At 40.4% G+C, this 17,609-nt stretch overlaps 2 protein-coding genes across 4 annotated transcripts; one reads left to right on the forward strand and one right to left on the reverse strand.

The window, feature by feature from the left end:
* Positions 1 to 8,300: 8,300 nt before the first annotated feature.
* On the reverse strand, positions 8,301 to 13,795 carry wdr54 (WD repeat domain 54). Of its 2 annotated transcripts, XM_068703602.1 has the most exons (10): positions 13,776 to 13,795; positions 13,163 to 13,448; positions 12,611 to 12,673; positions 12,320 to 12,386; positions 11,789 to 11,845; positions 11,578 to 11,705; positions 9,628 to 9,728; positions 9,159 to 9,321; positions 8,858 to 8,932; positions 8,301 to 8,725 (listed from the first exon to the last, which is right to left on the reverse strand). In XM_068703602.1, the coding sequence occupies exons 2-10, from the start codon at positions 13,385 to 13,387 to the stop codon at positions 8,594 to 8,596; spliced, it is 1,011 nt and encodes a 336-aa protein (XP_068559703.1). In that variant the 5' UTR covers positions 13,388 to 13,448; positions 13,776 to 13,795; the 3' UTR covers positions 8,301 to 8,593. The 2 variants fall into 2 exon arrangements, with proteins under 2 accessions (XP_068559703.1, XP_068559704.1); XM_068703603.1 differs by lacking the exon at positions 13,776 to 13,795 and having other exon boundaries at positions 11,789 to 11,863; positions 13,163 to 13,752.
* A 1,142-nt stretch (positions 13,796 to 14,937) lies between these two features.
* Positions 14,938 to 17,523, forward strand: LOC137867231 (uncharacterized protein C2orf81 homolog). 2 transcript variants are annotated; one of them, XM_068703719.1, is made up of 3 exons: positions 14,938 to 15,180; positions 15,332 to 15,538; positions 15,634 to 17,523. In XM_068703719.1, exons 1-3 carry the CDS (start codon positions 14,944 to 14,946, stop codon positions 16,489 to 16,491), a joined length of 1,302 nt encoding a protein of 433 aa, XP_068559820.1. In that variant the 5' UTR covers positions 14,938 to 14,943; the 3' UTR covers positions 16,492 to 17,523. The 2 variants fall into 2 exon arrangements, with proteins under 2 accessions (XP_068559820.1, XP_068559821.1); XM_068703720.1 differs by having other exon boundaries at positions 16,732 to 17,523.
* Positions 17,524 to 17,609: the final 86 nt, after the last annotated feature.

Raw genomic sequence — 17,609 nt, forward strand, 5'->3', positions numbered from 1 at the left:
GCTCAGAAGCACAACTTGGCTTTGTGGCAGTTATTGATTTGCAAACAATAATTCCATGACATTTTCCAATTGGTATGAGCCACAGTCATACACTCAAGTTTAGTTACTTAGGTGATTCTATTTTTTTTAAATAAAATACCACATATATTATCTGTTTCATTATATTATTTCTTTAAAATAAATAAAATCTTATTAAGAATACTTGTGCATGTCAGAAAATTTGATCCCAGGGGAATTTAATTTTGCTGTTACAGTTCTTTGATGTTTTCATTTTATTTGCACTTGAACAATTTGCTTTAATATGAAGCGGGAACTCCATATTTTTATATATATATATATATATATATATATATATATATATATATATATACAAAATCTAATTTAATTTGATTCAAAATCTGATTATTTCTGACAAAAGACAAGGACATGTGGAAGACTGAATTGTTTGCTAATCTTTTTCAATTACGCGTCCCAAAGCAAAACAGGAAAGATGACTAAAATGAAATAGTCATGACTCTGAGTCAGAGACAGAGACATACAACCATCTCTCACTCGATGTTTCTGCTCAGCCAGGAAGTGATGTTCCACTAGAGTTGTGAATATAATCTAAATACAGGTGCCCAATCTGATCTTCCAGGGACTGGCAGTTTGAAAAGAAAATCCTATCCCAAGACTCTACAACACACTCCTTACCTGCCCTAGTAACTCCTAGATTGGTGATACGCATTTTAGGGTTGTTTTCTGAAGTGTTGTTTGACCTGTCATGACCACATATGTGCATATGTTTAGAGACCTCAAAAAAGCAGGGATTTGTGTAATTCTTTGTGTTGACTGAGGAGCCAAATGTTACTTTGTCGGTGTGGACAGAGATCAGATAAAGGATGACATAACCCCAACCATGGGTTCATCCCTTAATCATGCATCCATCCAACTCCATCAAGGGGTGCCGTCCAGTCCTAGGCCAGAACCCACACAGTTTTGGGCACCCGGCCTCCTTGGCCCACACTGCCGGCTGTCTGTGTCCCTCCTGGGTGTCACTTAGGTGCTATGAATAGACGGTGGCGTATGCTCAGTGCTGTCAGCTGGGCACTTGCACGTGTGGCTCATGTCAGCACAGCCACAACGCAATACTCCCAACTGGCGTCATTGCACCGACAGCACATTCGGGTCGCCATGGAAACAGGGACGAGCACAACTACCTCTGCCCTGACATCCATTGCTTGTGTTTTCCAGACAAACTCTGATCTCTTTCTCTCTCTCCCTATTTATCTCTGTCTTTCTTTCCCAATCTTTGTCCTGCTCTTTTTTTCCCTCTATACCTTTCTTATTTCTCTGTGTCTTTTTTCTCTATCTCTTTCGTTCTTTCTTTTTTTTCTTTTTGTTTTTTCTCTCCTGTTTACGTGACTTATGACGCTCAGCAGGGAACGGGAGGTTCGAGATTCTATCCAGAGGGCTTTATATTCATGAGCTGTTAAAGTCTTGCAATTGTCGTTCATCATTGCTCTAATGAAAAATACAGGAACACACCCACTGATCATATTGTATTTATGCAAGGTCTGGGGCTTCCAGTCTCCTTTGGATACTGCGTAAAGTGTGTTTTTGAGTGTGTGTGTCTTCTTCACTAGTGTATCAATGGCCAAAACAGGAGCTTCTTAAGGTCTTCCAAGTACATGAGGTCTGTCACGTCTCACTTCTCTTCTGACCTTCTCTCATAGCCAAACTATCTCTCTCTTCCTCTCCTTCCATCCACAGAGGCATGCGATGTGGGAGCAACTGGCCTTAATGGAAGCGTGTGTGGGTCACTGCGTTTGTCAGGGAGGTCCGACAGCTTTCTCAGGACAAGTGAGCAGATTGCAGTGTTTGTACTTCTGCTCCATTTACCTCACTGTGTCCTGTCCGGCAGGCAGGAGGCCAGATGGGTGCAGGGGGCAGGTAGGCTATTAATTTAATGAAACAAAACAAAACGACAGGAGATACTCAGCAGCTGCATCCTCAGCCCAGGATTGTGGTTTTGAAGTTTTAATTCTCCTGACAGTGTGTGTGACACAGAACCCTGCTTTCAAAGTTTCACTGGTTCATATCAAAACAATGATAATCTTCATTATATCCCTCCAGCTTTTCCTGTTCTTTTTAAGCATCATGATTAAACATTTGACAATTTTGGCAAAAATCTTGTAGCATCATACAGTCACCTCTCTCAATGATTTGGCATTATAAATAATCTTTTTATCGGCATTATCATAAAAGTATTCATATTCATCTGTTGAACTGTTATCTATAATAGCAGATAATAAAGCTCATACACCATGTGAGAGTACTGTTACATGATACTATGCACACTTTTCAAAGGAGTCCTCTATATCTCAGTCATGGGAAGCTTAAGTTCATGTCCGGTGACTTCAGAAAGAAAACGCATTAACTAGCATTAAGTCACAGCCAGTCAGTTAAAGTTTAAACTACTCTGACTACCTCTATGTGTCATGAGGTTGTGAGTATGAGGGTGTGGGCACACATGTAATGTTTGTGTGTTGGTAGTGCATGCGCCCCTCATGGTGAGTGACAGAGCAGCTGGGGAATGATGTGTTGGGTAGAGGGTGTCAGTAGGGCACTCTTCTGAGCCTTTAATAACTAAATGCATTATAATCATCTTACCTAATGTATGCTCTCTTTATTCTTGGATTCAATAGAAAATATAGAATTCTAATAAAAAGCTGAATAAATACTTTGTAACCAAGAAGGTCTTGATAATAATCAGAATAATGATTACAATGCAAAATACAAGCAGTTTACAGTTCCAAATTCTTAATATTAAAACAATATTATTGTGTAAGTAGAGACTCATGGGAAAAGAACACTTGACGAGCCAGGGAACCTAAAAAAAAAATGGATTATAGACACTGTGTCCAACAGTAAGAGATCACATCATGCATAGGGGTGTGAATGTATGGCATTGCCAGAAATGAGCTGCTGAGCTCTGGCATGGAAAGGGTTACCCAAACAACAATAAATGAAAAGCATGCAGTTGAACTAGAGCTTCCCTGACCATGATGACAAAAGTTACACTGTCTTTAAAGAAAAAATTTGACATTTTAAGTAGATCCATTTTTGTTTCTGCCTTGGACTGATTGAGCTTTGCTTGACTTGCAAGAACAAATGTTGCTTTGATTAATGAACTACAATCCAACCACTAGCACACATATGCACTCACACACACACACACACACACACAAACCAGAGCTGAACTGAAGACCCTCTGTTGAAGCACAGCTGGTGCTTCATAAAACTGCCCTCTCTGTGGTGGTACTGTTAGGATAACATTAAAATTCAACCGGTTTCTCAACCTTGACACTGAGATGATTAAAATGACTATTGGTTCCATATCTGTTTTTCATTGGTGCACCAGTTAACTCTGTATGACGTTTCTGCAGTGTTAGTTTACCTGGGCTTTCTCCATGGCTGCCAATTACGAATGTAGTGGGCGCACTGAGGTGAATGCCAAGTTGGTCCACTCATGAAGCCTGTATTTGTCTTTCTCTCTTTTTCTTACTGACACACACACATACACACACACACACACACACACACACACACACACACACACACACACACACACACACACACACTCACACAAACACACCCACCCACACACACACACTCCTATGTGCCCATGTAGAGAAACAAAGTAGACATAAAACCCAATGTTTGATGGAAATGTTTATGTATTTCAAATTCAGGTTGAGCCCCGAAGACGCCCATTCATCTCTTTCATATTAACCCTATTAGCAGTCTCATTGACAGAGCACAGTGATATGGGTTGCCAGGATATTGCTGTTATTATTGCTGCAGCTCTATTTTGAGACTCAATAACTCTCACCCACACACTAGAGGTAATGGGAGGGGTGTTTATTTGCGAGAAATAGAGTGATGGGAATTAAAAGCAACCACATTTTTATCAGTTTCATAAAGCAAAACAAATCTAAAAATTGACCATGCTGTTGTATTAGATAATATTTTCCTTAGTGGAAAAAAAACACAAAGCATGCCGGTCTAGTTTTTTCCTACAATTAGATATAATATTTTGATGAGAAACTCTCCTTTATTGAAAAAAAGGTGTGAAAACAAGTTATCCCAGATCTATTTATAGTGTTATTACTAATCATATTATTAAAATACTGTAAATATTTGGCAAAACTAAACCTATACTAAACACATACGCATGCACAAACATAAACACGCAATCATACACAGACATGCTGATTTTAATCTGAGAACAGACTGACTTTATTTGGAAGACTGTCTCGAAAATGAATCCATCATCATTTGAATGGTGCCATCTGCACATTTGGCCACATACACACATAGGCATGAACACACACACAATAACACACACTCCAACGTCAGCACATCAACGTTGTCAGACAATCCAAACAGTGGCTAGTGCTAGGCAACCATGCCATCCCAGTGCAGATGGCAGGGTCTGATCATGTTTATTTTATTCTAATCAGATGCACTTAAGTCCCATTGCCTACCCATGCCGTCTAAATGACGTTAGTGGGGATATAGTCAGGTTTGTGTGTGTGTGTGTGTGTGTGTGTGTGTGTGTGTGTGTGTGTGTGTGTGTCTGTCTGTCTGTCTGTCAGGATGCACCAACTAATCGCTTCTGTATAATGGACTAGAACTAAATGGTCAGTGTGCACATAACCCTGTATTTACTTCCCATGTTTTAACAACTTAAATGACATAATCGATAAACCAATCAGTCCTGGAGTCAAGGATGGCCTCAATTCTGATGCAACAGTGTTATGCTTCCACATCATTCCACATGGTTCATCAGAAGCCTCGTCTTGTCTAAACATGTTAGAAACCTAAAATAAAAAATGAGTTAAATGTCAAATCTTTTAACGAATTTCAAATTAATTTCAAGCCTTGACTTGTCTTTTCTTGAGCTGGGACTTTCAGAGAAGATTTGGGATATGTGAGTCAGCACTGTATGTTAAGATATTCCCCCAAATCAGAAGCCCACATAAACAGGAAGGGTGGATTGTCCTGCCTGGACATGTGTGGGTTTTCCATGGTACAGCCGGATGATGCACTGAAGCTGTGGCTTCGGCGGTGGGTGGGTTGGCATGGCCTAACTATAATATAGCAATAAAACAGAGCTAAACCGGTGCACTGCTATCAACCCATTTCTGTCATCAGTGCACGTTTGCACACTGGATGAGTTTTCCAAGTCATCAGGCCACTTCAGTCACATGTCAATTATCATAATCACCATGATGGAATCACAAATATGCACACACCCTTCTCTATTCTTTTTAACCTGCTCCACCTGATAGATTGCACTGCATACCATTGGACCATGTCACTTGCATAGAATTGTTAAAGTACATATGAAAAAAATGATTGATTGTAACTATCCTTAACTACAAATATGACAAGATAGCCCCAATTAAAAACAAAATAAACAAAACTATGATTTAAACTTTTTAAACATTTACAAAATCAAATGACAGTGTGAAAACAATATGTGAAAGAGGTGACTTGAATCTGCAGCTCCCCTTGGCTTAAGTTTCAGCTCATTTTTTTTGTTTCCCTGCTCGCAACTTGAATGATTTAAATCACTAGTCTCATCGCTCCTGGTGTTGTTTTCTGCTGCAGCTGGCAGCTGTTTCCAGTAAAAAAAAGCTCTAAAAGTTCCCTCTATGCTACTTGCTCATGAAACATAGCGGAGAATTTAGCAGCTAAAGAGACAGATCTTTCCCTCAGGAGTTGGTAGAGACCAAAAACAGAGCTGAGAATGAAAATTGGACTTGCATTTACCAAGTGGCCAGAAAATCACTTGCAAATGTTATTTGACCTGGTTCTGGTTTGCACCTGTATGTCTGTAGGTCTGTCAGTTAGCAGTGACAGTTTTTCAGGTCTGTCAGTGTGTGGTACCCCGTTGCTTCCCATTTCAGTGTGTTTAAAATGGAAGATCTATTTATACAGCATGTCTATAGGAGCTGGTTTCCTGGTTGCCTCGTTAGAGAGCTGGTCTGTCTGTAGCAGCAGGCTGGAGGAGCTTTAGGCTCTTCATCCCCGTGGTGAGGCTCCATCCCAGTAGGCTTAGCAACACAGGCCTAGGCAGCTGCCACAAGGCTGGGATGGGCATGGGATAAATTGCTCTTCCTCCACCAGAATAATGAATAAACATTTAAACAAACAGCCTGAAAGATATTCATGTTGTGGTGTTCACAAACACACCATCAGATACCTGCCACACCCACCAGCACAAAACTGGTCCTGATGGATGAACTTGTATTGTGGCATGGTGTTTGATGATCCAGGCTTCATCGACACCCATTTACAATCATCCACTGAACAAACTTGTCTTGTTAGTTAATCAGCTTTAATAAAAATAGAATGTGAAACTTCGAAACATGTCTTGGCACCACTGGGGGGGCTTTCATTGAAGGCCTCACGTCACTCCCATTAATAAAAGATTTCTACTGGGGGAATAGGATAATGAATGTTGCTCGACCACCATTATTACTAGACACATATGCACGTACACACATGCGTACTTATACAGTCCAAATGGATCCATATCTGAGCACAGTCCATACCCAACTTTGTGTGCTCAGCTGTGTGTAACACCTAAGAACCGATTATTGACAAGTATTGTAGCAGTACACAGCATGAGTGGCCCCGCGGCTGTGTACGGGACTAGAGCGTCGCACAGAACTATTGACTTAGTTAACAAGGAATAAATTACAGATGTTTTTCTGTGAAAAGTGATGTTGTATTCCCTTTCTACTCTCAGCCCTTTCTTTAACAAGCTATTTTACTTTGCTCTGTACCTCCCCCGCTCTTCCAATCCTTTGCTTATTTCATGTGTCACTTTTGACCAACCTTTCCCTCCCTCCTTACTGTTCCAGTTAGTTATGTAATCTCAGAGTCCCTGTCATTTGTGACCTCATATTGACAGTTTAGTCCTCCACTGACCCTCTCCAGCCAGTATAGTTAGTTATCTCCCCCCCAGGCAGCTGGGAAGCATGATACAACATGACATACTGACAATGATCGATTTCATGAAGACTTTGTGTGCGTGCACAGTAGTGCATGTATATGCTTTACAATTGACGAGGTCATCGGCATTAACATGGCTGTCAGGTGGTACCTACCAAATTTGAGTTGCATAACCTGCCTTGTGTGTGGGTTCAAAACAGTCTTGTCAGTTGATGTTATGTGACCAGTGTTGACTGCAAACCAGAAAAGACTAGAACTCGGGGATTTAATAGACGCTTAGCCCTAAACTGACAAACAGCACACAATTCATGCTGACCTGATTCTTCTTATCTTGTCATGATAAGGTGGGTCGGATTACAATACCTGGTTGCCTGATGTGAATATAAAAAATAGTCACATGACATGTGATAAACAAGACCAGATTTTACAGCTGAGTTGGCAACATTTGTATTCAGTGAAGGCATATTCAGCTAGTCTCAACAGACCAAGTTCTCTATTGTATGTTGTTTTGCACAGTAATTCTGAAAAGAAAATAGATAATGGGAGTGAGTAGTTTGCACTTGTTTTCAACAAAGGCCATTGTAGTTCTTCAAGCAATTTTCTAGGATATAAAAATACCTTTTGTTTAAATACCTGATTACTAAGGCGTAACCAGAAAGCAAGGGTGACAAATACATCATAGACACAGTTGGAAAAAACATTCTTGCTATGAGGCAAATCCTGCTGACTCTGCTGTTATTATATCACACAATGTCACTTTACCTTGCCATCTTTGTCTCCATATGCTCTTACACACACACACACACACACACACACACACACACACACACACACACACACACACACACACACACACACACACACACACACACACACACACACACACACACACACACACACACACACACACACACACACACACACACACACACACCTCTTTTTACTTTATTATCATTAATAATGATATACCTCTTATATACTGCTTTTACTTTCGCTAAAGGTCTATCTTATCTGAGAAAGTAATCAATACAATGAACACAGAATGTTTATGACCTCCCTCTGCAATTTTGACACGAGTGGTCTGTGTCTTGTGTTCTGCACAGTTTCCAACCAAAATGTGGAGTTTCACAAATAGTCTGTCTTTAGCCTTTATCCTTTTATGCAACCCCACTCTGTCCTCTAGTGAAATCTGTTAGCACCGTCCTGTCACTGCCCTGCTCAAAAATAATTGATCCACAGCCCCATCTATTGGTGCATTTGTGAAGTGAAAAATTAAGACCCAGACACAGCTGCTTTGTTGACAAACTTTACTAATACAGCTGCTTGAAACAATAATTATGCCAGAAGGAATAATAGAATAATTTATAACTTTTTAAAGCTACATTCTCATACATGTATACAGTACGTATACTATTTTCCTTTTGAAATGTTGTTATATGCTAATCTCTTTACAGAAAAGCCGTGAAAACAATACCTCTCCTAAAAAAGACTACATTAAATACCCCTTTCCTTTTGATCCTTCTCTCTGGAACATGATATCTTTCCAGAAACACAATATACCGAATTCACAGTCATATACGTAGTCTTATGACTGTGTGTAACGGATAATCTCACTCAGGTCATAGCCTGTCACTGCAAAGGCATAACCATCGCTGTCACAGAACTTGGCGCCACAGATTTGTGTGTCTGTCACACACTCATTGTGCAAATGAGCAATCTAAAAGGAAATGAGGAAAACACACAGTCAGGGTCACAGTGTAAGTTAAACCTGGAGGAACCCACCATAAATTGTGCTTTGATTCTGAACCTATTGAGAAAACAAGTTTAGTATTCTGTTAAATCCAGTTACCTCCACGCTGTGGCTCTCTGGGGTCATTGTCAGGTGCCACACCCTGACCAGAGAGTCCTCAGCAGCAGACAGCAGCTAAATCAAACGCAAAATCAAGTGGTATGAGATATGACCCAAAAAATTATTTGAGATACACTTGAACATGCTTTAGAGCTAAATAAATAAGAATAATAACTTATTATTGACTGCCTTTAGCTCGTAAATCAATGAATCCTTTCTTCGTGTCATCTGTGTTTGCCCCTACAAATAATAAATGCCAACTCACTAGGCTTAAAAAATGAATGTGGTTTATTCAACTCACCAGCCCAGAAAAAGGAGCAATGTCCAGCGAGTATATCCAGCGAGCGTGGGCGTTGATCTCAGCATGCAGGATTCCCGTCACTGCCTCATAGAGACGAATCTGACCCGTGCCGTAACCTGCCACCACTGTGCCTTTCCACAACTTCACAGATGAGCAGCTAATGCTGAGAGCAGTTAGGTAGATGGAGGATGATTGCCATCAGGGAATTAAGGGAAAAGATAATGGACATTAGATTAGAGCTAGGAGGGGAAATAATGACGAAACAAAAGACAGTAGAGCGTTACATAATGTAGAGTAGATAAGTACAACAATGCATGAAAAGTAAGAGGGGTCTAAGATTGGTGATGACAGCGTTTCAACATAGGTCACTCTGTAAGTATAAGTAGGCTGCCATTGCACCACTTTATTTTAGCTAAATCTAACATTGTACATCAAAACTGACAAAACTATAATACAATCAACTTCTTACTCAAAGCCAGGGATATGGTTGAGTAACTTAAATTCCTCCCCAGACTTCCAGACACACAGGTTGCCCCCATCATCTGCACTGACCAGATCAGCTATGCACACCTGAGGAGAGGGAGACAGCAACAGAGTGGAATATATATATACAGTTGTGGTCAAAAGTTTACATACACTTGTAAAGAACATAATGTCATGGCTCTCTTGAGTTTCCCCATTATTTCTACAACTCTGATTTTTCTCTGATAGAGTGATTGGAACAGATACTTCTTTGTCACAAAAAAGATTCATGAAGTTTGGTTCTTTCATGACTTTATTATGGGTTAACAGAAAAAGTGATCAAATCTGCTGGGTCAAAAATATACATACAGCAGTGCTAATATTTGGTTACATGTCCCTTGACCATTTTCACTTCAATTAGGCGCTTTTGGTAGCCATCCACAAGCTTCTGGCAAGCTTCTCGTTGAATCTTTGACCACTCCTCTTGACAGAATTGGTGCAGTTCAGTTAAATTTGATGGCTTTCTGACATGGACTTGTTTCTTCAGCATTGTCCACATGTTCTCAATGGGATTTTAAGTCAGGACTTTGGGAAGGCCATTCTAAAACCCTAATTCTAGCCTGATTTAGCCATTCCATTACCACTTTTGATGTGTGTTTGGGGTCATTGTCCTGTTGGAACACCCAACTGCGCCCAAGACCCAACCTTCGGGCTGATGATTTTAGGTTATCTTGAAGAATTTGAAGGTAATCCTCCTTCATTATCCCATTTACCCTCTGTAAAGCACCAGTTCCATTGGCAGCAAAACAGCCCCACAGCATAATACTACCACCACCGTGCTTGATGGTAGGCATGGTGTTCTTGGGGTTAAAGGCCTCACCTTTTCTCCTCCAAACATATTGCTGGGCATTGTGGCCAAACAGCTCGATTTTTGTTTCGTCTGACCACAGAACTTTCCTCCAGAAGGTCTTATCTTTGTCCATGTGATCAGCAGCAAACTTCAGTCGAGCCTTAAGGTGCCGCTTTTGGAGCAAGGGCTTCCTTCTTGCACGGCAGCCTCTCAGTCCATGGAGATGCAAAACACGCTTGACTGTGGACACTGACACCTGTGTTCCAGCAGCTTCTAATTCTTGGCAGATCTGCTTTTTGGTGGTTCTCGGTTGACTCTTTACCCCCCTGACCAATTTTCTCTCAGCAGCAGGTGATAGCTTGCGTTTTCTTCCTGATCGTGGCAGTGACAAAACAGTGCCATGCACTTTATACTTACAAACAATTGTTTGCACTGTTGCTCTTGGGACCTGCAGCTGCTTTGAAATGGCTCCAAGTGACTTTCCTGACTTGTTCAAGTCAATGATTCGCTTTTTCAGATCCATGCTGAGCTCCTTTGACTTTCCCATTGTAGCGTTTGTGGGCATTTGTATCCAATGAGCCCTATTTAAATGGCCTCAGAGAAGTCACCAGCTGTAGTCACTCATAATCACTCACAAGAAGTTAAGAGGCCATGCTATGAAGCTCATTTCATTGACACAACTTTCTAAGTCACCAAAATTGCTAATTCATGTTGCTGTATGTATATTTTTGACCCAGCAGATTTTGTCACTTTTTCTGTTAACCCATAACAAAGTCATGAAAGAACCAAACTTCATGAATGTTTTTTGTGACAAAGAAGTATCTGTTCCAATCACTCTATCAGAGAAAAATCAGAGTTGTAGAAATAACTGGAAACTCAAGAGAGCCATGACATTATGTTCTTTACAAGTGTATGTAAACTTTTGACCACAACTGTATATATATATATATATATATATATATATATATATACACACACACACACACACACACACACACACACACACACACACACACACACACACACATAGCTAACCCATATCAAAAAAGGTTGAAATAGACAGACAGCAGACAATGCACACACTGAATGAGCACACAAACACCATACCTCGCCGCCACAGCATTCTGAGGCCATGTCAGTGATGGACTCCTTGTGCCCCTCTATGACATCCGACAAGGTAATATTACTGCCTTTACTGGGAACATCAAATACTAGAATTGCACCAGTTGAAAGGCCTAGAGAGAGAGAAAGCGACATGGATTGTAGAGTTTTGCCCTGTATTTTGAATATACGTAAATGTATTCCACTCACTACTTACCCACACATATATAACTCTCACACACTGCTGATATTCCTCGAGCAAACACGGCTTGAGCTGGGACACAAAGGAGTTCTGTGAGTGCAACAGATTTGGTATGAAACTCTTGAATAATACGTTTCTCTCGCACACAAATGCGTGATTGCACAAATATGCATATGAACATGTGTGTAAATGTGCAGGCAAAAACATTTTGTTCACGTGTACAATGTCTTCACACCCACTTGTGATTGTGTAGATATAATAATGTAGGTGTAGATGCCTGAAAAAAAAATATTTAATTGTAATAATCAGGTCCTTCCACTGTTTTAGTCATGTTTGTGTTATGAGGATGGATCAACAACACCGACATGTTTCTGGGAACAAGAGAGTATACTTGTGTCAAAATCTATTGCATCTTATCACACTGTATGCTATTGTATTGCTTTACATAATGTATTGAATCTTTTCAAAGTTTTCATGGAAGTAATTGAGACAGGACACATTTGCATGTCTACATTTGCAGCAAATCCAGTTCATATGCAACTTTACCTGTAGTTGTTTCTGGAGTATCGAGGGCATGCCAGTACACCATGATGGAGCCATCAGATTCATACATCTAAAACAATGGATTTATATCATATCAAAGTAAAAGGCTGCAAAAACACATTATTTCTTTTGTTCAGGTTCACATTTAAAAAACACTCAATGACACAGTCCAGACATACAGGCTTGATACAACTACTGCCACAATAAGTATACAAGTTGCAGAAGTAGCAGTGCTTCCTGCAAATGTGGAGACTGCTGATGACTGCAGAGAAGAGCAGATAAACAAAATCTCACCTGGATGCCTTTCTGAGAGGTCACCACCAGCATATCACGAGAGGGCAGAGCACAAAAAGCAGCCTGTTACAAGAAAACACAGGATTTCTATATTTTAATGATGCAGAGAAATGCATAAAGAGTATGCCAAAGCAAAAGACAAAACAACACAATGTTGACATTATTCATTGTATATGTGCCAGCAACCTAAAGAAGATGGATCACGTTTTTATATGCTTTCTTAACTACTTTTATTGTTTTAACACTGTATTCTAACACAATGGATTATAATTAAACAGTGACTATGACTATGTACTGACTTGTGCTTACTTTAAAGGAAGAGTGTCTGCATATGTCTTTGGGTGACAGAATTTAGCCACTGACTTCACATGAATTGTTTATCTCAATGTATAACTTTCGTATGGCACTATGTATAAATGGGTCATAATACACACTTCTTGATCTTGCAAGAGACTTGTGAAAGTTCCTCTAGGACCACACTGATATCCTGTCCCACCTGCTCTCGCTGTGCAAAATTAAGAACACACTGCACACGTTTCACTGTGGCCTGACCTGCGTGATGAGAGACGTGCTCGTGGCGACATTGGGCTCCTTGGACTGCAGCTGACGGTGGGAATAGTTGAGGCCGTCCCACGACGCGCTGACCATGTTGACCACGTTGGCATGGACCACCGTGAAGTAGGTGAGGCGCCGAGGGGCGATGCGTAGCACGCCGAGGTTGTTATACAGCGCCGAGGCGCTGTTTTTGATCTGGATGCTCTTCTCTTTGTGATACATCGAGCTATCTTCTCTTAGCTGCACAGCCAGTTGAAATGACAATAGGGAATATGGTGTTGGTCTAACAGAAGAAAAACAAAGGTCACCACTCTCAAGAGTCTGGTTAAATAAGATTAGCAGTGTTGCTAATTAAAACCACATATCGTAACGATCAGTGCAATGTTAGCAGCAAGCTAACGCAACCTAGGTATGTTAGCGAGAAGTCAACTGCAATAACGTAGCGTTTCAGAGGACACCGTTAGTTTTGAGTGACAAAGTGCACACACTCCTGCTTCAGACTACATAACAACTGTCCCAGCAGCCATTGCCGCTGTCATAATCGACCATTGCATCTATACAGTTAACGGGAACGAAGCAGTGTTCTAGCTCTTGTTTACAACAAGATTACCTCCGCGTCGTCCGCAGCCATAGAGACAACGCCACTTCTACGTAATACGTCATACTTCCGTGCTCGGTTGCTGAGCAACCGTAGACTACACGGAAAAAAAGGGTACGAAGAAGAGTGTGGGGTAAAGTTGTAAACAGACTTACTAACATTATAACAGTGATGATTTGTAAGAAGTATCATATAAAACGGTGATGTTGTGGTCGAACGATGTTGTGTGTAGCTGTTTTAACTATATAAGTTAATTACCGTTAGCTTACCTCAATATAAATGATACACATATACCAGTAATGTTAAGTGTATCTAACGTTACGTTAGCTAACAGACCCAACTGACGAAAATTACACTAGATTTTAAATAGCCTAACACTAACTAATATGATTCGTTTAAGTTGAATAGTAAAATAAATATGGGAAGGTACATTTCACAATGACAACATGTACTTGAAATTATACACCGCTATGCTATCTTAGGTTAGCATAGCTAAAAACGTACTAAGTAAAACAAAATAATAACGTTACTTATTTAATCTAACATAGATATGTTTGTCAGTTTGTCATTTTGGAAATACTGTTATAGCTTGTGATCCTACGGTGACTGCCTGTTTTGATTGCTAGTGATTGGACATCACTGCATAATGTTTTCTAGCAACCCAATTACACATTAACTAAAGTCTAGCTAACCTAGCTAAGACATCCATAAGTTCTAATGGTGCAACTTGATTCAGTGAAATCACTTGTTTTAGAATAGCTAGTATAAAGAACATATGGAATTAAGGACACGCATTTTAGTAATGGATTTAGTCTGTGTCTCTCAGATATTGTGCCTCATACATAATGTACTGTTCATATTCTGAAAGTAATTACTGTTATCACGAGGAGTGTGTTCATATGCAAATTCAATTCCTGAAACGATTGAGGGAATTATACTTTTATATCAAAGACCCATGGAAAAAATAATACTGTCAAGTTTGCTCACTACCACCAGAGTGTGCTAATGTTCACCATATTAAGTTTTCCCAGCAACATGCAAACTCATAGGGACTGACTGACGTTGTTCCATGTTAAATAGTTTATTTTTTCCCACTTAATATATCAACGTCCTTGTCATCACAAACATGTCTATTTTTTAAAAATGTTTTTTAATATTTCAAACCAGCCTCTGAACCAAGATGCCACGCTCTGCAGCTAAGTCCCAAGCTGACAACCGAAATCGTAGGTCTGTCCTAGTGAACACACCTCCACCGCAAGACCTGGTAGTGGACGATATTATCCCTGGTTGCTTAACTCAGGCTCAATGGACGGACATGTTGATCCAGGAGGATGCAGACGAGGCAGTGGGGGAGATCATGGAGGAACTGATGAGCAAGCTCATGGAAGGTTGTTTCAAAGTGTACATTGAGAGACAGGTAAAACTGAAAAGATTATTTTTATTTCACTTCAATTTGAACATCATCTCACTGATTGACACGCCTGGAGAGACCGATGAAATGATTTATCTTGCTGACCACACATAATATATGTACAACATCCATGATGTTTCCTGTCTTTGCCCTCAAGATAGCACCTTTCTCCGCATCCTGGGCGAAGAGCTACCTCACACAGATTCTAGAGCGGCAAATCCTGTGCCTAGATGAAGGGGAAGGACAAGAGGAAGCATCTAAAACAGAAGACTCCGAGCCTGTGCCACCAACTTCAGATGCCTGGGTTCAAGGATGTGTGCCTGTTGTAAATGCTACTCCTCGACCTCACCCTGCCTCACAACAGGTACTCTTAATTTGAGTCTTCTGCAGATCTTCTGCAAACCAAGAGGTTATCTGTATCTGTATCTATATCTATATGTCTATAATTGTTTCTAACAGGATGATGACATTGGTCAGGTCCCAGTACAAACAGAGCCAAGAGTCAACCAGCAAAGTAATACTATGGTCCAAGCAAAAGACTCTCCGAAGCAATCTGAAAAGGAAACACGTCCCAGGAGGCCTGTCAGTTACGAGTGCTATGAAGTGCTTAGTCCTCGCCCCCCACCAAAAATGTATCTAAAGAAAAAGCAGAGGGTTAATTTACCACCAATTCCCAAGCCAGTTCCAAGCAAAATACTTCCGCTCCTCTCGTGTTCAGCAGAGAAAAAGGATGTGGATGTAGAGGGAAAAAATGTTATACATTCTGTTTATAACAACACAACTGGATCATTATATCAGCATAAGAGCTACCAACCGATTCAAAAGCTTGATCCCTCCTGCCTGCCTCGACACTGCATCTTTCCTCAGTATGAGATTGTGGATAACAACGACACAAAACCTAAGTCCAAGAAACCAAGTGGGCTATCCAAACCAGAACCAAGATATAACAAGCAGCAAACGGAGTGGACAGTAGCCTCACAGAAGCAACTAACCAGCTCCAAGGATCAGCCAACAAAGTTTCAGAGGGGAAATGCGGCAGATGTCTGGCTGAAGAAATTGTCCCCCTCTAGACATGACCGGATGGTGTCCTCTGGGCCTCTGAGGCTGGACACAATGGTTTTGGCCAAGGGTGTTTCTCTCGTGGATTCTCAGGCAGTTGAATTAAACCCTCTGAAAAGCAACCCTCCTACCAAGTCTACCAAGCTGAGGCTGATACAAAGTGATGTTGCCGTGCCACTGCTTTCACTTGATCAGGTTACCACAGGTCCACCACCTCAAGTCACCCCATTGTTTCAGACCAAGACCTTTGACAATTGATTATAAAATGTAGTGATAACACGACTGTTGCTGTATTTAGAGCAGAATTAGCCATAATAATTATAATAGATAATTATAGAATATATGAAAAAAAGCCTAGATAAGCCTCCCATAACATATTGCAAACATAGTTTGATAGAAGTTCCTCATAAAAACTACAACACTGTGAAGCAAGGACATTTGTTTATGGAATATTAAGACTAAATTAATATTGAGTCTATGTGTGTTTCATATTCAAAGCTCAACACTAACTATGCGGCTAAATCGTGTTTTGGCCTATTTGGAGAGGGGAAGCCAACCCAAGGGGGACAAGTATAACCTCATATCCCACCTGAGGAAATGCCTCTTTAACCTACCTGTGAAAGGAACCTTGGGAGAAGGATGACTTATGAAGGCACAGCGCAACAAGAAAGGGACCTCCAATGTGCCATGGAAGCTAACAGGCAACACAGAAAGGACAGAACGACCATCAAAATTGCTCCTCCACCCACGAATACCACATATGTCACAACTGCCCACACTTCAACAGAACCCTGTGGATCCAAGACCCACAAATAATCCATCTCAGTAACAGGATGACAGTCATACTCGACTGTGAGTGATTGCCCACGATGATGATTTTACAAATACATTTTCTGTGCCTAGATGTAGTCAGTTCATTACTGTACGTATGCTTAAATGACAGGTGTTTCTATTATTTGGTCTACCTCATTTATATCAATGAGGGTAGGCTAAATAAAGGAAACACCTCTGTGTATATTGCAATAAAGTTCAACAACATCACAGACTACATCCTCCAAAATGATCCTACAGTTGAATCAACAGTTCCAACTAAATGTTAACATTATAACTTTCATGAAGAGACAATTTATTACAAAACTACTGTATCAACAGACTGTATTCACAGTAATAATAATATGCAGCTGCTGCAAACATCTGGCAAAGATGTGTCGTGATTTGAATGAAAAATAGCAATACAAACTGAAAAATATGATGATGGATTTGTTTTATAGCGAGCATTCATAAATAAACGTGTTTTTTTTTACTGCGTGAGCATTTTTTTCCAGTGGCTCCAGAGAGCACCAATCGCACGGGAGACTGCTCGTGCAACCTACCTT

This window comes from Cebidichthys violaceus, unplaced genomic scaffold (assembly GCF_023349555.1).
Source record: "Cebidichthys violaceus isolate CVI_PGR_0920_01 unplaced genomic scaffold, fCebVio1.0.p SCAF_9, whole genome shotgun sequence".
In the NCBI taxonomy this organism is placed as follows: domain Eukaryota; kingdom Metazoa; phylum Chordata; class Actinopteri; order Perciformes; family Stichaeidae; genus Cebidichthys; species Cebidichthys violaceus.